A 23,517-nucleotide genomic window follows, 5' to 3' on the forward strand; every position below is an offset into this window, starting at 1 on the left:
CGGCAGTGTGGGGGCAAGGCAGCCAACAGAGTGGTGATGACTAGGGAGAGATGTTGATGGCTTGGAGACATCTAGTGGCAACGCTGTTTGAACCAGCTCAGACCGGAGCAGGAGAAAGCGACTCCTCGACAGGAGAAGTACAACCTATACCCTCAGAGTAGATGTTGAATTGGTGATATGGTGTAAGCTCAGGGGGTGTGGGGAGGGGGACCTGATATGAAAAACGGAAGTCATGGTATTGTTGCATTGTAAGAAATGGCATGGTTTTATTATTTGGTCGTTTGTGGTGTTAAAAAAATTGTTTAAAAAAAAAAACCTTGTCAACAAATGTAATCATTTACGAGTCTGGCAAATCTTTTGTTGTTATCACCATTACCGCATACAGCGATTCCAAGAATCCACCTCATTATGGGAAAGCAGCCGAGCTGGCAATAACGGATGCAGATTTACAGAAATCTCAATAAATGTGTATGCATTATTTTAAAAGACCTTCAATTTAATGTTCATGCTCACTTTAAGGGTGGAAAAGTATGTATGTAAATGCTTAATCTTGTATAGCACATACCTAACTCTGAAGAAACAGAGCGCTGTACAAGCAGAGCAATAGCAAGAGGGCACAATCAAATGGATACAAGAAAAAGAAAGGTAAACTATTACGAGTATAGAGAGAGATAAAATCTATATTTGGAAATAAAAATTCAAATCAAAGAACACACAATGAAATACATTAACACTCAAATTAATTTAGATACAATCAAAATCTTGCGGTCTACAAAAAATAAGCTAAATTCATTCGAAAAATTGTTTGCGTAACGTTAGAGCGCGCTCAATGTATAGATTATACATTATGGGCTGTCAGCAGGTCCGAGACTGACAATACAAATCTGAGTGCTAATTGCACGTGCCGAAGCTTGGACGCTCTTAATACTGGAATTATAAATTCCTTCTTTAGTTTTTCTAAAATAGGACAGAAAAACAGGAAGTGCAGCAAACCATTCCTATGAGTCTTACCGCAAAGGCAACTCGTCTGCTCAGTGCGATTTGTTGATGACAAAAACACCCTTTCCCCAGTGAACAAAAGATTTGGTATAAAAGCCATGATCATGGCCCTTTTCCTTGGGGTGACAAACCACTGGACCTAGGCTGGGCTTGCAATTTTAGGGGCAAGGTTGCAGTAATAAAATTGTGTGCTTTGCTTCTGAAATTCACTCTTGCTCCTTATTCTCGCTCTATGAGGAGAGACTATGGGCCTCATTACAGGTCGGGCGGTCCGGAATTAACAGTGGCGGTAAACCCACCGCCACTGTTAATTCCGGACCCGATCCCGAGTCCTGCAGGCGGGAGGTGATCTTCCCGCCAGGTCTGACCTGGCGGGTTGAACACCTCCCGCCTGCAGGCGGACGTGGAAACACCAGCACCATCACGAGATGGTGCCGGTGTTTCCACTTCCCTATTCCCATTGAGTCCTATGCGACTCAATGGGAATGGGGATTTACACCATTCAGTTTCCTGGATTCCCAGGACACCAGGGTCGTAACGCCCTGGTATTTACGGGAGTCACGGAGGCGGAATGGTAATACGAGTCTGGCGGTAACCAGGCGGTTTTACCGCCGCGGATACCCCTGGACTCGTAATGAGGCCCTATGTCTATTAGCTCTCTTCTGTCAGTATTGCCTGCTCGCAGTTCGTTTCCAATAAAGTGTCCAAAACCAAGCTTATGTAAGAATGATTTCATATATTTCAGCCAGGGTGAGACAGCAAAGGAATTTGTGGTCATAAGATCCCTCACCAGTATACTAGGAAGGGCATGAAGAGAGGGACTTCTGTGACGATTTCCCTGCCTAGCCCTTGGGATAGAGAGTGGGGTGGCCACATAGACCAGATGCTGCCACCCACTGGCCGGAGGCTCAGCGGGGATGATCCCCAGTCTATTCCACCATGCCCCAGTCTTTTGGCAGTGGCTCATCACATTCAAACCCCTGTCCTTTTTAAGAGAAACTCCAAGCATGGTTAATCCATCTAAACCATAAGCACACTCGTGGCATAACAATTCTCAAACGTTGTCACGTACAGTAGTCAAGAGCGTTTGCATGGCGTTCATAAACCATGAGATGGTTTTGGGGGAGGAAGGTTTACAAAGTCTTGCAGCAAAGAGAAAACTATATCATAAGTGCTACAACATGGAAAACACACAAGGCTCTCAAAGAATACTGCTCCCTGGATTCAAAAAACGTATGGGGGCAAACGCACGACAGGAAATCTTTATTTGACTGACTTACATATGTGACTCAGCAATACCCTGTGTGAATACGGGTCGTGGAGCTTGGCAGCAGCAGCCCTGCTCCCAGTGTTAATAAAGTTTAACTTCAAGATGGCAGCCAGACTCAGCCAAAACTCACCCCACGTCCCCACACAGAGGGGGTGGAGCAACGGAAGCGGCAGGGAAGCCACACGCTTTACAAATCTGAACCAATCTGATTTCAAGCATTACCAAGACAAACACCTGAGTGTTATTAAGCAAGGGTGATCGCGGGGGAGGGTCGAGTCCACTATATAAGCCACTGACTTCTTGACAATAGTGTGAGAATTGACAGTGGAGTAAGAGCCTTGGGGAGAGTTGGAGGCGAAGGCACAATGCTATTAAGGTGGAACTGTAGGAAGGACACTGAAGATAGGTGGTCAGCATGGGAGAGATGAGGAGAACAGCGAGAAGGTGGTGAAGAAGGACATCAGAAGGAGGGAGGTAGCCAGAGGAAGAGTTGAGGAAGGAGAATGAAATATAGAGGAGGTTGGAGGTGGCATCCAGGGAGGAGAGAAGGATTGTATTCTGAAAGAGGTACGAGGTGACACTAACATAGGAGGAGGAGTGGTTTCAGGAGGAGGTTGGAGGTGACATCAAGTAGGAGGAGGAGTGGTTTCAGGAGGAGGTTGGAGGTGACATCAAGTAGGAGGAGGTGTGTTTTCAGGAGCATGGTTGGATGTGACGTCAAGCGAGATTAGTGTTTTCAGGAGAAGGTTTAAGGACACTTCAAGGGAAACGTAGAGGAGTTTGTGCAAGATGAAGTCAGAGGCGACAACAGAAGAAGTTGAGTGTGTAAAGGAGAAGGTTGGGGAAAGAGTGGAGTAGAGCAATATCATAGAAAAGATTGGTGACGGCTTCAGCGGAGAGTTGGAGCAGAGGCCTAAGGGGGTAGATGGAAGAGAAGGAGAGGTGGAGGAGGGAACTATCATAGTGGAGGAGAGGAACATAGGGAAATGAGAGAGAATAGACACTGAGGGATGTGAGTAGAGGAGATGTGGAGATAGAAGGATGTGGTGAACCTCGAGGAGGCAGAAGTGGGATAGGGAGATGGCAGGGAGTGCAGAAAAGGACCCCTTTGACACACGACAATGGTGGCTTTTCAAGGCTGTAGGTGAGGACAGGGTTTCCGGGTGCTAGAGCCATGGAGGTGGAGAAGGCCCCCTAACCCACCCTGTATAGATACTTAGGTGGCCAGCCTCTTGGTGGAAGCTGTGGGGCTTATCCCGCTATAACCCAGCCCTAACGTCTGCCACTGTCCAGGTCCCACAGCACAAAGAAACAGGAAAGAAGTATGCAGATATGTAAATCCACAACACTGTTAGTGACTGAGAAGTCATAGCATGTCTGGGGAAGGCCCCTCCCCTTACTGAGGACTATAAGATGCAGAGACTTCGCTGTTTTAACCCCACTGAGAAGGCATCCTGATTTTTGTTGTTGAGGTTCCCCCCACCTCCCCCCCAGAGAGGGCACCGTTTTGATTGCCATTGTTAGTTACTTAAGGGAATTTCACCAGGAATCTGGGAAGTGGTTACAAGGCATTTATTGTGACCACCTCTGTAATTACCCATACTAAACCATACAAATCTTGAACCCGTCTGTGTTTGCCTTATGTTGAGTTTGCTCGACTTGTAACACTACACAGGTTTACAGGCAGGGTAAACAGGTTATGGTGTGAAAGGGGGTCGGAATCTTGAATCATTTGTTGGTGGATCCACAGTTGACCCCCTGCTGAAGATCCCTTCATCTGTACTAGTGAATCCCGTCCTTGCCTTCTTGTGCTATTTCAGATACAAAGCATTGTGTGTCCCTGTCCCTTTGCGCCATAATTTTGGAAATGGAAAATGATTGGGTGCAGTGGAGGTTCATATTGCTAATGTACCATAAAATAGCATTCTTTAGAATCCTTTTGGCCAAGCTCGCATCTCTGTGGCATCTAACAATTCGGCCGAACTCTTTAAAATCTGCAAGGAGCTGGCCAAGCAGTCTCTACCTCTCCTGTCCCCTCCCAGACCATCTGCACAGCACTGGCCTCTCACTTCATTTCAAAAACTCAGGATGTCCTGTCCTCACTCTCCTCCTCTCACCTCCCCCCTCTATTCCCTGCTCTCCCTCTGGCCCTTCTGCAGCCACCCCTTCTCTCCCCTTCTCTGCCTTTCCCCTTTTTTCTGCTGACGAGGTTTCGAGACAAGTCCGATCTATGAAAGTCTCGTCAAAACAGGTCCACCCCTGTTCCTCCAAAACTATCAAGGACCACATTGACGCATTGGCCCCTGCCCTTGCTGACTTCTGCAATCACTCTTTCGCCTCTGGAGTCTTCCCATCCCCTCTCAAGCACTCCCTTGTGCACCCCCTTCTTAAGAAACCCTCTTCCGACCCCTCCTGCCCAGCTTACTATCGCCCAATCTCTATCACTCCCTTCCTGGGCAAGCTACTGGAGAAACTGGCCATCTCCCAGCTAAATCTCCATGCTGAATCTGTTGGCAGTCTTCATGACCATCAGTCTGGCTTCAGAGCTGCCAGAAGCACGGAAACTGCTCTCCTGAACATCCGCGAGGACTTGCTCTCGAATCTTGATTCTAAAATTCCATGTGTTCACATTCTGCTTGATCTCTCTTCTGCCTTTGATACTGTCAACCATACCATCCTGCTCAACCGTCTCCGTGATAACCTGGGTATCAATGGTCTGGCTCTGGCGTGGCTGACCTCTTTCCTCTACAATCGACCCTCCCAGGTCCAACTGGGTCTTTCCTCTCTGACATCTTTTTCTCTACCTGTAGTGTCCCCCACGGATCTAACCTCTCCCCCTGGCTATTCAACCAGTATCTGGCACTTCTCGCCCACCGCATCGCCGCTCTCTGCCCCAACTTTCAGTGTTATGCGGATGATACCCAGCTCATTTTCAGGCTACCCTCGGCCTCCTCTTCTCCTTCCTTCATCTCTGACTGTCTTTCTGCTATCCAGGACTGGTGTGCCGCCAATGACCTCTGCCTTAATGCCAGTAAGACTGAGATTCTACTCATTGGCACACCCACTCCCTCCTTCCCTGCAGCTCTCTGGCCGGCCTCCCTTGGCCCTCTTCCTGTTCCTACCTACACGGCAAAAAACCTCGGGGTCATCTTTGACTCCACACTCTCCTTCTCTTCTCACATATCCGACATCTCTAAGAAGTCACACTACCAGCTACACCTCCTCAGAGGTATCCTTCCTTTCCTCTCCTTCCCCCAGAAGCTCACTGTCTCTAGAGCCCTGGTTCTCTCGAAGCTGGACTACTGTAACAGCCTCTATATAAATCTGCCTGCCTCTACTCTCCGCCCTTTGCAACTCATCCAGAACAGGACTGCGAGACTTGTCCTTGGCCTCAAGCCCAGGGACCGTATCTCTCCAGGACTGAAATCACTACACTGGCTCCCAGTGATTGCGAGGATCAAGTTCAAAACCCTCTGCATTGTCCACAAGGCCTTCTGTGGCCTTAGGCCAAAATACCTTCAACTCTCTCTTCCTAAATATCTTCCTTCTCGAGCTCTTCACTCATCCGCCTCCAACACCCTCAGGGTCAGCCGTTTCTCCAAGCAACAAGTTGGTGGGAGATCTCTCTGCGCTGCAGGAGCCTCCCTCTGGAATAGCCTTCCTGCCTCTCTGAAACTTGAGGAGAACCATCTCCGGTTCCGGAAGCACCTCAAAACCTTCCTCTTCGCCTTCGCTTTCTCTCCCCCTCTCCCCTGCTAAAGTTACTGAAACTGTATTGAATCTGCAACTGGGCCACTCACCGTTCTCGGTCCTTGGCCCAGCCACTCTCCCCTGCACTGCCTCCCTGGCACCCCCTGCACTACGGGACTGTGTCTGTATTCCTACAGCCCCCCTTCCCAGCACTTGTCTGCACTTACTCGCACTTGCCACGAGCTGGCCCTTGTTATTTTCCTGTATGCTATTAACCCTGTACTGTATTTCCCCTTTTCCTTCCCTTTGCACTTCTCCCTTTCCCCTCTACCCTTGCACTTGCGCGATCTGAATGACACCTGCCCTAGTAGGATTGTTGTCTGTCTCCCCTTGTTTCCCCCCCGCCTCGTCGCGCCTTGAAACACTTGTGTATAGGCGCGTTACAAATGCCATATCATATCATTACATTGGAAAGGGGTTTGAGATGGTGGGCATCAGAGTTTCCTGCATTCCCGCCCACCCTGGTTGTCCCCATCCAGAAAATGTTCTTCCTGCATTGTAGGGAAGAACTTTCGTTTCCCTTCATGGGAAAATAGCTTCTGGGGATTCTTTAGATGTTTTACCTCCACCTCTTGGTTGGAGGTTTGCTTTGGGTTAACACATGAGGCATTTCACCTCATAGTCTGGCAGAGTTTACGGCATGGGTTATTAGTTTGGAATACTCCATAAAGTAAAAAATAAATAACATAACCGATAGTTTGAAAAGGTGGTATTTCTTTTTACTGTTACAAGCAAACTCTTAATGAAGGCCAAATATTCCAAATGCAAAAAGAATCTAAAATGTAACATTAAAATGCCAGCTTTATTCACTCGTATGTAATAACCCATTGGTAAATTAACCAAACTAATGCCGAAAATGTCAAAACAACTAATTTCACATTGTACTTTATTTAAACAGTACAAACCAAATAATTAACATTAAAAAAAGTACAAAATACTAAATTGTAATGTATTTTTTTTTAATGAATTGATGCAATCTGGTGATTGCTTCAGAGCTGGAAAAGTGATTGAACTGAGTCGCAAAGGATATGGATGGGATGGGTGGAGTTACAGTAGAATTAGCAAGGGCAACAAAACTTTAAGTAGTAGAAGAGAGAACAGATGAATCTTGAGGGCTCCTCGCGAGACGTCATAGTTTGCTTCATGTGGGATAGGAAATGTCAGGGATTCCCCTAGGCTGGATTCTTGAAGAAACAATGAAGTTGGTTGAATCTTGGTGAAGTGTGGTTGTGCAGTTTTTGGTTGTAGAGTAGCCTCGCAGCTTTAGTTTGGATAGTTTGACATTTTGAAATGAAGGCAGGTAGAAGGAATGGGCATTGTCAATCCATTATGGGATATTGGCCCTGAGGAGATAGGCCATGTGTGCAGTTGATACATGTAGCATGATGTAATGAGCCAATTTCAACTGGAGATTGCAGGATTTGTCCAGATGATTTATCTGGTTCTATAAAGTGAGTTGATCACCAAAGAGGAAACCTAAATTACAGTCATTTGGAAGAAGAGGGAAAAGGGCCAATTCCAGACAGATTAAAGAGGGGGAGAGAAGAGGCATGTGGTGGTATGGGCTCAAGGATTTCGGATTTTGCCTGGTTGAGAGTGAGTTTACTAAAGTTCATCCATCCTTCTATAGCCTTGACACACCTGGGGAAGGAAATGAACAGTGATCATTGCATGTTTGTTGGCACTTTACCTGGCTCTCACTACAAGCTTAGTGCAATCAAAGTGCATGTTTATAAATCAAACTACATTTTTAATACCTGATGCAAGACACTGATGATCTGCACTAGAGGCGCCATGTCAACATTGTAAAGAATGGGTCAGAACGATGATCCTTGTGGTACCTTGCAGCCTAGGTGACCTCTAGGTGCCAGGGAAGGGGCAAGTGTCACCTGTTGGGATCTTCTGATGAGGAAGGATTCCATTAAAGCCAGAACCGAGCCTACGATGGCGAACCATTCTTGGAAACAATTGAGGAGGATGTGTACTCAACAGTGTCAAAAGCTGCCAACAGATCCAGAAGGATCAGATTGACCAGTGCCCAATTGCTCAAGTAGACGTTGACTGGTGTCCAGCTGTGGACTGGCCTGATTCTAGTTGAGGACTTAAACCCAAATCGGGAAATGTTGAGGAGGTTACCGCTCTCAAAGCAGTTTTGGAGTTGCTTAATAGCTTATGTCTTCAAGAATGTGTCAATATGTTGGAGATTTCAGATGAGGCAGTAGTTAGAAAGTAGCATAAACTCGAGAGATGGCTTCTTGAGGACCGGAGTCACTATGCAAGGACTCTTAGGGAGTGACTGCCAAACTTTATGTTAAAGGTTTGGTGAGTAGTATGGCAATGGAGGAAGGGCAAGGGCATGAAGGGTGTCGAGAGTGACTTGCTGTTGTGCGGCATATCTTCTGTCGGCAAAGGAAAGAAATTGAAGAAGAGAAATAGATATTTAAAATGTAAGGAGTTGGATCTTTGAGGTGAAGAATCCTGTACTTGACTATATTAGTCCAGCAAGGGGGGTAAGTTAAACAGTGAGTTGGAGATTTGTATGGATCTCCAAGGGAGTAGCTATGTTGTTGTCCACATTGTAGACAGTATGATAGAATATGGTCTTGTTTTCTCTGTAAATTGCTTGCTGACATTCACTTATGATACAGAAGAGATCGTTTAAGAGCCACTTGTTCTAGGAATGTGTTTTAGGAGAGGGAAGGCAACTGATTATTTCAGTGAAAGACAAGTGCTGCCTGTCCAGGAGTCCTTCTGCCTTCAATTAGAGTATATAAATGTTGAAGGGAGCCAAGACCTCGGAAAAAATAAACTGGGTAGAGTTTCTTTGTGAGAGAATTGCAGGTCTCTGTCTTCGTGAAGTGGCTTTGCTGGGCTTAGAAGTACAAGTTGGAAAGACGTCTGATGGTGATCGGACCATGAGACATTCATAGACGCAGCGTCATTGTAAAATAAAATAACATAAATGTCATTTATTTATGTATACATTTGTGTAACACCCAGACCCAAGAGTATCACATCATTTGTACATAGATTAGTTAATGAGGAAATAGTAGGTGTAAGGAAAGTAATTGGTGAATACAGACTAAGTTAGTCGTATTTGTCAAACAGCCAGGTCTTCACAAATTGCCTGAAGGCTGAATAGGGGGAATTATTACAGATGTGGGTGAGGAAGTGTGTTCCATTGGGTAGTCGCTGTGACACAGAAGCTTCCTCCACTTGCTTGTTTGCTTTTTTACATGGGAGTGAGCAGTGCGAGTCTAGATGAGGATCAAAGGGAACGTGCATAGGGTTTAGTAATGATGCAAGGATTGAGGTATTGGGGTGCCTCATTGTACACACATTGGTGAGCAAAAGTCAGGGTTTTGAACTCAATCCACACTGTGATAGAGAGCCAGTGGGAAGCACGTCATGTTTTAAAAATGTAGTAGTGGTTTGTAAAGGATTTAGTAGTACCCGCACCTCGACTCAGCATCCATTCTTTTATAATTTGCTATTTTCATCCTTGGAGGTATAATTTCAGAAACTCCCAAAAACCCTCCTAATCCTCTTCGCCTGCTATCAACGCATGGCTTATGGCCAGAATTTTTAGCCATTTTTTTGTTTTCCGTCAAGTAGTTTTTGTTGTGCAATTTATAATGATCAAAATGCAGTTCATCAGATCAGACCAAAAAGATATATTTTCAAACATCATCTAAAAGCAACCAAATCAATGGAAAGGAAATACAGAATTGTGAGCAAAATGAAGAGTGAGTTCAAAGAAGCAGGGACTGTAGGTAAAGGGAAGGAGCCTGAAGGGAAACAAGGAGCAAGGCAAAAAGAGGGCAGATCATTAAGAGGGATTTCTTGTTGTGTGGCGAAGCTTTATTCATCAACAAACAAACTTCGTCCTGATCTTGCTTGAGGACCACTATGTGGTGGTGTGGCATTATCCCCACCTATAGGGGTCCGCCGTGCCCCATCAAGAACAGATTCAAGGATGTGTGCAACTAAATATGCAATCAGACCGATAACTCTTTTTGGTAGAAGCATCTCAGCTCACATGCCCTAATGGATTTTTATTGGCAAGGATTTAATTTGTGGGTAATCAGTTAAGATAGTGAGGTAAGGGTTCCCCCTCAGAGATCTCGTTTATGTTATTTTATTTATAATTTTCAAAATGATAAGTACCATGTACAGAGTAATAGCCTCATATTGTACAGTATTATTTGATCCCAGTACAATATGTATTTAGTGCATCATAAAGTTCCAAAAAGCATACAACTAATATAACAATCCTATTACAAAATAACCAAGTGTATAGCAAATAGTGTATTATCACAACATTAGTTAAATTTGCTCACTTATCTAATGCACAACATTTAAAGAAAAAACTGTACTTGCATATCCACATTACTTATCAATTCTGATAAGATTTCCTTATTACTTTTACTATTTTGCATTTTCACTAAAATAGTCTGAAAGACAAGGAGGCCTTCAAACATTGTAAGGAATATTTCACGTGTCTTATCCGATCCACGCAAGTTGATAAACAGTGTCCACGTGTGTTGAAATAGATCATCCTCACCGTGTCTCCTATACATAACTTTCTCATGATCTGAGAATATATGGAGGTCATCAATCCAGCTATCTACTTGTGGCTGCTTCCTAGTCTTCCAAACTTTCCGAGATCTTTGTCTGACCTGCCGTTTCAGGTTTGAATCCCATCAGGGCTGATGCAGCCCTTCATCTCTCTTAGGTCAAAAAGTTGAGGGCTATTTAATTGTTTAATAGTATCATCTATTATTTCAGTGATTAGAAGACAAAGGAATGTGTGAATACATGCTATATAAAACATAGTATTATAATGATGTTTGTTATTATTGATCACCCTTCTTGGAATGCTCAGTGCGTCCTAGCCAATCAGGTTGCATGAATTCTGGGCAATCTTAAGTGGTAGTTGCCCAAAATGTGTGCATCCAGGCAGCCGGACGAACCAGGCAATTATTTGCCCTCCCCGCTCTCAGTATTACCTGTGCTGTCCCACTGTGGTGCATTATCTCTGCCTGGCACCCCACACTTTCTCTTGGCAGCCTCCATGCATTCGGCGTCCCACTTCGCACCCCAGTACCCATGGCTTTGCGATGCAGCTGGCAGACTGCAAGCAAGAGAAACAAATGTGTCCCGATTATCTAGGGTTACGACCTGTCCCTTTCATGGTCTACCAGCCCTTTGGGCTGGTAGACCATCCATTAGGTGAGCCGCAGCTCTTCTTAACGGCCCTTGCTTTGCTGTGGGCCATTAACTTGGGCTTTCCAGGAACCTCATGGCCAGTATTACCACCCTTCCTGGGAAATATTGCTCAATTCCAAATATTTTTCCAAAAAAAAGGGAACCTTATGGAAAGAGAAGCTTTAATGTGAAGAAGCACTTCCTGGTAGTGACTGTCTAGTGCTCCTTTATTTCACCGAATACCACCAACCACCTCTGCTCCCTGCACATATTTTAGTGGTGGGCTGCAAGACGACAGAATGATAACAACATCAAGGATGACCTATAAACAGAACACAATGTGGCTAGCCGTGTGCACAGATGCTACATTTGAGTTCTAGATCTGAATCCTGCCTGCACTTTGGTAACCCAAGATAGCAGTTGTCAGACCCACATGTCCGCTATCAAAAAACCGCCCCTCCACCAACCTGCTCAAATTCTCCTTTTCACCTTATATCACGCATATCGACTATGCCGCCCGCACACTGCAATTGAACACCCACTCCCAGCACACACTAAAACCATCATAACTCTACATCACTCCTACCAACTTCAAAAGCACAGTCCCAACCAACTCATCCTCGCTCTGTGGGCAAATGAAGCTCCCTTCTGGCCAGAGATACCCCAGGTGCTCTTGACGTGAATCACCTAAATACACACCTGCACACAGAGCCCAGGGTCTTTCTACCCGCATACACCAACATAACAGATACATTATCTCACGTTTCGCCTGCGCCCCTACGAACCAAACCCCACCTACGGCTCTTGCAAATACCATAGTACTAAGAGACCTTGCAAATGGCATGGGTGCACAGTGGAAAACCCAATAACATAACTTATATATTGGTAGTGAAAAGGGCACACCTGCCACAAATAGGTAAAAGTACACCTAGCACAAAATGTGAGTTGCTAAGATTAGAGGCAACGACTGAATCAAGAATAAGTGTATTCCTGCAACTAGCCTGATGTAGCATAGCATGTCGGAACCCTGAAAGCAGTTGATTATTCAAATCCCTCGAAGGGCCGTAGGAGTTACAATTTTTTCTGCTTAGAGAAACTCTGAGGGTTCTGCAGCTAAATGTATATTATTTTGAGACCTTATCATTGAGCACCAGAAAATATGTTTGAATATTTGAATGTTGCATCAACTTTGGTTTTTCTTGCTCTACTGATAAATGCTGTTTTATGCTATATTACAGATTTTGATCGGACCAGTGATCAGGAGGATGCTTTTATACAAGATCTTTCTGAATTCCCAAATGTGGAAATGGGCACCGGCTCTGGGACGGATGACTCTAGCATTGGCCTTCCAACCCAGCAAAATAAAAGAAAAGAACGGCACCCAGTCAGGTCAAGCAGAGAGAGGCATTTGCCCACTGACCTCTCGCTCCCTCTGACCAATGATCTAACGTTCGGCCTAATCAGCGGCATTGCTGAAGATTTCATTGCCACTGCTGTGTCGGCCGCTATCACAGGCCAAATTCAGATGGCTCAACAGGCAACTGCGCAACCAAATACCAGCCCAAGCGAGTGCTCGGACACAGAGGAGGTGGATGATTTTGAACTCTTAGATCAGTCGGAGCTGGAGGAAATTGAGGAGGCGCGGGAACTCACGCCGGGGAAAGAACTAGAAGAGCAGGGAAAAAAGGCAAAGCGGGGCTTCTTCTCAAACCTGCTGGGTGGCCAATAACCGAGAAAAAAACAATCAGCAAAATCATGCAGCAGTATAAATTTTGAAAATGTATAGGAGCTGTAACCTTTACATAAAATGTGTCAGAAATGTTCCCTTGACCCAGAGTGAACTATCTGGATACATATCAGTCGGTATTGATAGGTTTGTTGTCTTATGGTGGTTTTTCACTTGGCTTAGTAGCAGAGAACTTAATTGTGTCTGTTGTGTTGTCACATGTAAGTGTTGAAGATGTTTTTTTTTACGAAAAAAAACATTGGCAAACTGTGAGATTGGTGTCTTCGGCTAAATAACCGTTTCCAATTGCTTTTGGCGTCCAAGCATGCAACATTCTGAAAAGTACCATTGTTCAGAGCCATATTAAATAAAATAATCATTCACGCCAGCAGAAAGTGGGAGTTCAAGTCCTGGGCCACAACTCAATACGTGAAAATGCATGATGTTGATGACGATCTGGTGCTGTCCAAACAACTCGGCAAACTGCTTCGCAACATGTCAGTCATGATCACCCATTGCCAGGGTATTTAGGGTGTAAACATGGCGACCTGAAGTCTGCTAACTTGGAAGGCCAGTTTGGCACGTTCTTCCCAATGGATGAGAGCCTCATTATAAGTTTGCCAGTACAATAACAATAGCACCGGTAAGCTTGCCGGTACTGTTGTTACCGTACCGGCAAACTACGAGGTCTGCTCGCGGGAGCCTTTACGCCGGCCAGATCTGACCTGGCAGACGGACCGGCACCCGTGAGCAGACCATGTCATGGGACTCAAATGGGAATGGAGAGTCATTTTTTCCAGCGCCCGGGAATGGGCAACTACCGGGTCCGGCGGGCCGTAATGCCCTGGTAATTGACCATTCCCGGGCCGCTGGAAAAAAAATTATACCGGCACGGCTACCGCCGATCTCATAGTGAGGGATGCCTGTTGTTGCATGGTGTTTGAAATGTTGGGCAGATGGGGCTTAAATGTTCACATTCGTACTCTTTCATTACAAAACCGGGGATATGGAGTGCCATCTATTTCCGGAGGGGTCATGGGGGGCAGGTAGAGGGCAGGGGAGCAACCATCCAAAACAGAAAGGTGGTAGGTGGTTATGCATGAGAATGGGGGGTGCATAAGGAACCACCTGTCCGTGGCAGCACACTTCTGTAACAGATAGTGAACGTTGTATACTCCGTACAGAGCTTAGGCACCAGGACCAACACCACCCCATAGAGATTTTGAGACCGCGATTTCTTCCGTAACTTCTAAGCTGTGTTGACCGCATTGCCCTTGTATATAGTGTCCGTGATTGCCTTTGGAAGCAAGATGTTGTTTTGGTAAATGCAATGTTGAAGGTCTTTGTCTGCTATTACAGTGGGGCAGCCATGGCCAATATGTATGTCCTCCTTGTGAGTCACTCTTCCTTCACTGACAATGCGTACAATGCACTCCATTTATTAGGACTGAGGGTAGACCTCCAGCATTTCTCTGCAGCAACTCTGGGATATTGAGTGCCTGCACTGGCAGGCATCCATTTTAAGCATTGATGAGTAAAAAGTAGCAGTGGCTTTGAGACAAACTGACGCACAGGACATTCAGCTCGGGCAGTGAAGAAACCTTCTGCGGAATGAGGTGCCTTAATTCCATCTTCCCGTGCACCCTCAAGCCAAGAGCAGGTTTAAAAACTGAAGCCTGCAAGAGGGCTGCCCCTTTTATGTCCAACTCAGCACTTCATCCTTTCAAAGTCGATAAATTGAGAAGCATTGCATTTGGTAATAGCAGCTGTCGTTACAGCGCTTAGAAGCAGGAGAAATCCTGCATGAGGAGCAATATGAAAACCTGATACTATTTTTCTTATTCATGCCACCAAAACTGAACCAAGAGCTGCGTGGTGCAAACCCGCGCACTTTAGTATTGTGACATTGGCCTTGGGTGGCTATATTTCCTTTGACAACAATATTACACTAGTCAGCATTATTTACTTCAGTTTGAGACGTTTTCTATGGCTATTCTAAATCTGTACTTCTCTGCGTCACTTAGGACCTGCTACTCTTATATATGTATCACCCCCATATTATAGGATATCCAAACTGCTGTAAACTGTGACCCCAAATAACTTGCAGTGCTCTGTTGATTGCTAGCCAGGTTTGCACTATATAAACCAAAATACGAATTCTACTGTCCTTCAAAATTGGCTCAGTTGTTGCCCTGATAAACATGGTGCAAATCTCAACATAAATCTCAACATAAACCATACAATCAAATATCTTCTCAGCAGGTAAATGCCTTCCTTTTATTGTAACGACCGTGCGTAAGCTATTCTCAACGCCACTACAATTTTACCATTTGAAGGCTGGAGTTCGGGCATCATTTTCCACTATATTGCAAATCGGTCTGTGGAGTGGTTCGGATATGGGTGTCTGTCACTTTTCTATGTATATCATCAGTGTCTTCGCTCCATGGCTTCCTACAAAATGTAAATAATGTGGGTATGTTAAGTTGCTTGCGCCTGGCCTTTGCTTTTTAAGTAAAGCAAGATTGTTTACAAGAATGTTTATAAATAAGGGGTTTATTAGTGTTAAACTAAAGTAAGTTTTTATTCAGTGAGAAAAAGTGCCAACATATTCCAGTCGGAGGCATGTGCCATTGTTTCATCCTTTCCCGTGCTTTCTCAGGGCACAGGTACAATTATAAATGTGATACAGTGGTGTGTAGGTGAATCAATGAGTACAATCCTGCACATATTCTACACACAGTCACGCCTTGAAACACTTGTGTATAGGCGTGTTATAAATGCCATATCATATCGCAATGCATAGGTCAAGTAAAGGGGACATTTGTCTCATAGTGATCATGTAAAGCATTTATAATTTATACATAAATGTGCATCATATTCAGAGCAACTAACATTCATATAAGCGTGCTTGATAGCTCGATAGAGATCAGAACGGAATCTATTCTTCCTTCTGTGGTCATGATCTTATAGTATTCCTAATTTTGTGAAGCTGGTTAGCGATGATTTGACCTTGATCCCAATACTTATAGTGTATTAGGGTGAAAATTCTGCTGTGCTCACCGTCAGGTATTATCAAGGGTGAAACAATTGCACGTGCAACCGACTGGAGTACATTGGCACTTTTTCTAACCAGTTTAAAAAAACGTACTTTGGTTTAAAACTAATAAACCACTTATTCATAAGCTTTCTTGTAAAAATGTTTGCTTTACTTGAAAAGGAAAGTCTAGGCGCAAGCAACCTAACATACCCACCTTATTTATATTACTTACTGATTGACTAGTGGATGGTTTATAGTGTTTCCATCGAATAAAAAGCATTGACAAACCGAACCATCTAATACAATGCATCGAAAGCCAAAGCATTGACAGCCCATAGAGAAAAAAAGAAACAACCATTCAGTCGAAACTAACGCATCGACAATAAACACATCATTATTTACCAAAAAAACAAACATTTAATATGTAGGCAACTTGAACGTTATGGGGGGGTCCCCACCTTACCCATAAGCACCTCACATTCCCAACACCCTCTAAACGATGACAACCGCACCAGAAAGAGTTAACACTAGACGAAAAACACAGGAGTAAAGGACCTTAGGTTTACGGGCAAAGGCAGCTGATGGTTGGAAACAAACCGTTAGTCTTTCAGATGAGCGGAAAGTGAATAGGAGCGACGAAAATATTACTAAACTGTGAGGAAAAGAACAAACAACAAAAAAAAGGTAATCTTCATTAATCGTGTCAGGGAGGGAGTATCACGAACACATCTATAGAGATTAAGAGAACAGCGTTAAAATATTTTATTTCTAATTACAGAAATAAAATGACTGAAGAAGTAGAATTTGTGACAACACAGATGGGAAAAAAACAATTAGTATACAAAGGATATACGTACAACCGAGCAAGGGAAAGAAAAGACAAAAAATATTGGAAATGTAGCAAATATTATGTAAATAAATTTGTAGGAAGAGCTATAACACATGGGGATAATGTTGTCACTAACGGAGAACATAATCACATGCCGGACAGTACTACCATAATGATTAAGAAAACTCTAATGGAAATTAGAACTAGAGCTCAAGACAACCCGGCCGAACCGAGTGGTTCAGTAATTAGTAGAACGTGTGGCAGCGCAAATGCCAGAAACTAAACTTATCCAAAGAAGATTAAACAGAATGAAACAAAAAAAGAAAACCTGCCCCTCGCACTGAATTCATATGATGAAATAGAGATACCTGAAGGATTTAAAAAAACTGAGAAGGGAGAACAATTTAATTGGAAGACACTGAATGTAAAAAAAGAAAAAAATAGTAATGTATGCTACAAATGAAAACATTACGCATCTAAGAAATTCAGCAATGTGGCATGGAGACGCCACTTTCAAAGTATGTCCACGACCATTCGCACAGTTTTACAGTATACATTGTATGGTACATCAGACGCTAATACCGCTAGCATACATTTTGATGCCTGGTAAGATAGAGGACATTTACAAAACGGTATTTCAAACAGTGAAAGAAGCCATTCAGCCAAAAAACCTATGGTGATGGACTATGAAATGTCTCAAATAAAGGCATTCACCGAAATGTACCCAACCACCATACTGGAAGGATGTTTTTTCCATATTTTTGTCAGGCAATATGGAGGAAAATCCATAAACTTGGCATACAAAGTACATTGAAGACACAGATTATCAACACAATGTTGAACAACTTTTTGCACTGGCCCTAGTCAAACCGGAAAGTGTAGAGCAGTATTATGAAAAGTTAATCGATACAGATTATTATAAAACAAACTAACAGTGTTTTACAGAATTGCTGGATTACATAGAAAGTAATTGGATGGGTCAACTCACAAGAAGTGGGACACAAAGACGTCCCAGGTACACCATAAATATGTGGAACTGTTACCAAGCAGTAAAAGAACAACGTGTACGCACTAACAATTTGATGGAAGGTTGGCACAACAAAATCAACAAAAGCTTTAACACCTCAAATCCTGTGGCACTTCTTAAAACAATTAAAAATCGAACAGTCAACCCAAGAGGTGAAACCTGCACAAACCTTGTCCATGGAACATACACAAATAAATACAGGTAGTACGAGGAACGACTACAAACATGTGTACATCAATACAAAACCATGGCTGCATTAAGCTACCTTCGAAGTATAACATACAACTTCAAGTGTTAAATATTAAAAATATACTCACCGATTCTCCAATGGATTCTACGAACTACGATGCAGAACCATCCAATTAATCCAATAACGACATACAACAAATCCTAAAACAAAATCCATTAAAATTAAACAATCCAATGCAAAAAAACATTCCAAGGAAAAAAAGAGACCCGAAAAAAAGATTAAAAAACCAATCCCAAAAAAGTTCCAATCTGTAAAACTGTAATCCAATCAACGAAAAAGGAAGAATCCAAAGGAAAAAAAAAATTACAATTTTGTATAATTTCCAGGAAAAATACGAACAGCCCTACGAACTGACCGCTGTATCCAGCAGGACTTTAATAATGGAGTCCACGTACGTATTATGTACACGTTGTACGTATGACATAACGGTCAATTTGAATGCCAAAACTTTAGAAAAATAAAGAAATCTTTAATCCAAGAACACCATAAAGTGGTTAAAAAATATAACATAAAAATGTCAAAAAAGTTTTATTATTTTAGGACTATATTTATATTAAGTTAAAGTTAGAACATTTACAAAAATTACAGTGAAAACACAATAAAGTCTAAACATTAATAAAAGTTACAGTGAAAAAACACTAACAGCCTCAGTTCATTAATTACATTTCGATGGTTCCATCGAATTATATACATCGAAATGGCCATTCGATGTAATGGTATTTCGTTGGATATAATTCGATGGATTGGTGTTAGATGGTTTGGTATTCGATGAATTGACCAGCTACCCTAGTGGATACCAATCAATGCTGGGTTCTGATGCTAAGCCACACTATTTGATAGAATCTCCAGAAAAAATAAATAATAAAAACAGAAAGTAACTCGAAAGAAATAAACACTGAATGTTGGCGCACTGAATATCATCCACTCTTCTCGTATCATTTCCTACAAAAGGTGTTTATCATCTCCATAAGGCTTGACTGCACCTGTATGACTTGCACCCTGTAACCAGGCAATGTCAGAAGTATTCCCCCCTGCTCAGACCAATCCTCTGAGGAATACCCTTTCCATTGGTCAGAGGCCGGACTCGATCTTAAAATGGATAATAGATGAGAGATCAATTGTTTAAGTGATTTTAGCAGTTCGGGGTCAAAGTACCATAGGTGTTCTCCCTGCTGCCTTTTCTCTCCCAGTCCCCATCTTCATAACACAGACATTCTGCTGCTCCTGAAAGTGTTGGGAGGGTTACTCTGGCCCTCACTCCTTCCTGTCCTCACTATCCAATCCCTGCTCTCCGTGCCCCTTTTTTCCTTTTTCATAGTTTGGTTCTGTTGTCATTTCCTTGCTGCTCTGCTCTTCCAAGGCACAGAGCCCTTTCCAAGACATACGCACTATGACATGTGATGGCCCGCTTCGAGCTTTCCTTGGCTTGCGCTTTGCCAGGGGATATATTGTGCTGGGGAACAGCGTTTTATAACTTTTTTTCCCCCATTAGGTACACGTCTCTAACTCCCTTTTTTTTCTCCAATATGCCCTTAATTGTCTTTTTGTTGCGGTCCTTGTCACCTTCTTCCCTGCTGCTACTAGTACTTCTCCGCTAGATAGAAAGTAAATTGACCCACTTACATCTTAGCTGCTTTTGTCTGGTTCCTAGCTTCCAATAATTCACTCATTGGATATTGGCCTTTACAATATCTAAAACCAAAATCCTCCTTCTAAAAAATGACTTTTAGTACAGATTGAACACTAATGTTATATTGATTCAAGAGGCCAGTGTAAAAGAGACAAATCTCTTCTACTTGACCTGTACATGTTCCTGTTTGGGATTGGTGAGCTGTCCTTCAGTTTACCACTTCACCAATGCCTCTTGGGTTGTGAACGATTCTGTACATTGTTACCTGCTGGCTTCACACAAGGTCAATGGGGAAGACAATTATTTTACACGGACCCAGAAAACAAACAATCTTTAGTGAACCTGTCAAAAGTGTGTTTTCCTGAATTCACACAATCTTCAACACTTTTTCTACCAGGGTATGTTGCGTTGTGGGCTAAGCAAGACAGCCCAGCATACGACAGCCACTAAGTAGGCTCATAAGAAACATTACCCTGCCCCGGTATTTTTTGGCTTGCTGCATGTGTTTGGGGGATCAGTGAAGGTAACCTTTCCCGAGTTCTGGGTGCAAGCCCTCAAAGGGGTTCTTGGCATCAGATTCTGGCTTCCAGAGCCCACTAACACCATTGATGGGGAGGATAATTATGTTGACCTATGGCTCGGCAATAAACCCTGTTTGTATCATACATCAGTTTACACATTCTGGTCCTCGCTATACGACTTCTGATAAGTGTGTTCAGCAGGAGTCATGGGGCCTGCCAAGAAGTTTGTTCATTGCCTGGGAGCATCGCAATTGACTGGCCAACCAGTAGCGTGGTGGCCTATAACCCTTTAGTTTGTTAAAGCCAGTTAGTGAGTTTCGGCTCTGCATTATCGCCACCACACAGATATCACTTCACAATACACAAGTCAAGGTTGTGATGCTAAACGATTCTTTCCCTTCTTTTGTGCGTGACAATTGAGAAAGGCCCGTTGGATCTAAGGCGTGCCCCTTGGACAGAAATGTAAATGACCGAATGCGCTGCCTTCTATTAGTTTAGTGCTTTTTGCTTTCAACCAAATCCCAGTCCAAGCACATCCGGGTCGCAGAGTTAGAACAGCTTTTTGAAATGTACCATTTCCGCATATTTTGCCAATTCCGGGAACTTTCAAATATCATGGAGGGGGAAACACCTGTAACAGTGCTTTCTGGGAAATGTTGGTTTAGTTGGTTTTGTTACTGCTCACGTTGAGTGTTTTGCGCGCTGGGCCCCATTCCGTAGGCAAGGTGATGTACAAAATGTACATGGACATTTGCTAAACAGGGCCGCCATTTATTGTGTACTGTTTGTTAGCCATAATCGTTGAAATGCTTTATTGTTTGTGTTCCGCTCACAGGTTGGGTCGATGAGTATGACTCTCGTGTGGGAAAAACCTAATTTGCCAAGTTAACTGAAAACATAGGGCTAGAAAGAGTGGCTTCATGTTCACAACCGGAAAACCAGTGTTGCAATGTCGAATGAAAAACTGGGTTGCTGAAGTGTACCGTGTCCTTGCGAACATCTGGCATTGTTAAACACAAAATGGCAAAAAAACAAAAAACAAAAAAAATAGGCTTATGCACTTTAATGTTGTGTCCCAAGATCAACGGAATCTAAATAGAAACAAAAATGTGTTGTTTTATGTGTACTGCTGGCAAGAGTAAAGTATGTAGGAATCGAAGACGACTTATCATAATCTGCTGTGTAGGCGGCTTGTAAATAAATGTATTTCTGTTTTTGCATTACAAATATAACCAGGGTTTATATAGAGATGTACTTTTTATTGATTTCTTTAACCAACAATTATTTTCATTAATAATTCCGAAGGATGTACTATTTAACTAAAAAAATAAATTAAGCACTTTGATATTTTACTGATTTTTCTGTGTTCTGATCACATTTTGCTGGTACGTTCATGCAACGAAGGCTGGGCTCAGTTTCAAAAATAAAATGGAAGTATCAACGCCATCTTACATTCCTTTGTTTTCTTATAAAGTTATCATTGATGTCAAGATTGCCTTAACTGTTTTAAACAGAGTGTATGCACAACGGGATATGTGTGTGGGGGCTCATGCATGTGTGTGTGTGCATGCATGTGTGTGTGTGTGTGTGTGGTTGTATGCGTGGTTGCGTGCGTGGTTGCGTGCGTGTGCATGCGCTACTGGTGGACAAGGTCAGAATTGTGTTGATATGGTGAGTAGAGAGCATAACCTCGATATATCCGAGCTAATTAAAGATTGTTACTGATTTACTACATGTTAAAGTACGGATGTTTGGGGTCAGTGAAGCACATTATTATGAATTCTTGATGCAGCATAAGCAAGAGCAGATAGGACTTCTAACTCAGTAGTAGCGGGTGGATATTGACCACCCAAGGGGACATTTTGCTGTGCCGCTGAGTTGGCACCCTAAAAGGGTGTGTGTGTGGCCTGGGCTTTTCAAAAGGAAGGAACCATGTTGGCTCTTATTTGATTTGTTCATTTGTTATGCGCACAGAACGGACTTAACAGTATAAAGGCACAGATGGTTAAACAAATGAAATGGTAACAAGTGCTTTACCAGCTCAGAAAACAGGCAGTATGCAGAACCATAGGGCCACATGAGCTCTTTAGTTAAAGAGAGACGTTTTGAGGGCTTTACGAAACTGATAAACAAACTTGAGTGCTCTGTATTGGCATAGGATAGGTATTTACCAAAGCTTGCCATAATGGCATCACCTAGCAACATCTGGCGAATTCTGCAAGTATCTGTCAGTGTCTGGGCATATGATGGCAGTGCCTGTCAAATCTAATGCCCATAAAAGAGCCAGCACTATTGGCTTTGCTAATGCTTGTTTTTAACCAGAATTCATTGCAAAGAACAGATTTGAGGGTATAGTATCTAAAATGTAGCCCATTAACGGCCAAAATTAGATCAGACGGAATCGTACAAAAATGTCGACCTGGCAACTCTGACGGCCGAAAATGCCGATTTTTCTTTTTCTTTTTAACCCCTCCCTTACACCATATATATATATGGGGGGGGGGTTTAGAGTATGATATTAATATGGGGGGGCTTTGGGGGGTCTCTCTCCACATATATATGTGGTGTAAAGGGTTAAAAAAGAAAAAGTCTGCATTTTCGGCCGTCGCAGTGATCACATAGATCCAAATTAGACTGTCTGTACACATTGTTGTTTCACAAAGATTGAGATTTTATGTAGCCGAGTAGTGCTTGTGTCACTATTATTTCAGCCAACCAAATTCACTGTTTCCACATCTTGCATGCATGAGACACAATAAAAAAAAGTCATGACCTTCGGGTACACACAGATCTCTACATAGATGCATTAACCCACTGTAGGTGCATAATACTTAACACTAGGGCAACTGAACTACAAGTCCAAGAATGGAAAAAGCTTGTTCCTCTTACCCTCCTCGTCCCTTTGCACCACTTCTGAGCACCACCCTCTACCTTACTACTTTCGAATTCAGGGATTTCTAGATCTGTACCACCTTATTCACACCTTTTGGCACAACTCTTTTACACTTAACTTTTCAGCTCAGTGGTCTCTAGTTCTCCCCCATTTTATTCACCCTCTGGCATTCATTCTCAGTAATGTCATCTTACTTGGTCAAAACGTTGGCTCTCCATACCTCCTGCTCCAGCTCTCTTGAATCTTTGGACTGGTCTCCTGGGTCTCTCCTTACCCCAGGTTCTACTATTGCCTATTCTGCTGCACCCCTCCCCCAGTCTTCTGAGTTTTGTTCAATCTGTTGCTCCCGCTCCAAACTTCTCCACACAAACTCCTGT

General features: G+C 43.2%; 1 protein-coding gene across 1 annotated transcript in view; it reads left to right on the forward strand.

Annotated features, from left to right (window-relative positions):
• Positions 1-21,693, forward strand: part of RETREG1 (reticulophagy regulator 1) — a 920,991-nt gene extending 899,298 nt beyond the window's left edge. The window contains exon 9 of the mRNA XM_069620500.1: positions 12,466-21,693. Coding sequence (XP_069476601.1) covers positions 12,466-12,956 — 491 coding nt within the window. The 3' untranslated portion in view covers positions 12,957-21,693. The remainder of the gene's footprint in view (positions 1-12,465) is intronic.
• Positions 21,694-23,517: the final 1,824 nt, after the last annotated feature.

This window comes from Ambystoma mexicanum, chromosome 5q, assembly GCF_040938575.1.
Source record: "Ambystoma mexicanum isolate Mex_15411 chromosome 5q, UKY_AmexF1_1, whole genome shotgun sequence".
NCBI lineage: Eukaryota > Metazoa > Chordata > Amphibia > Caudata > Ambystomatidae > Ambystoma > Ambystoma mexicanum.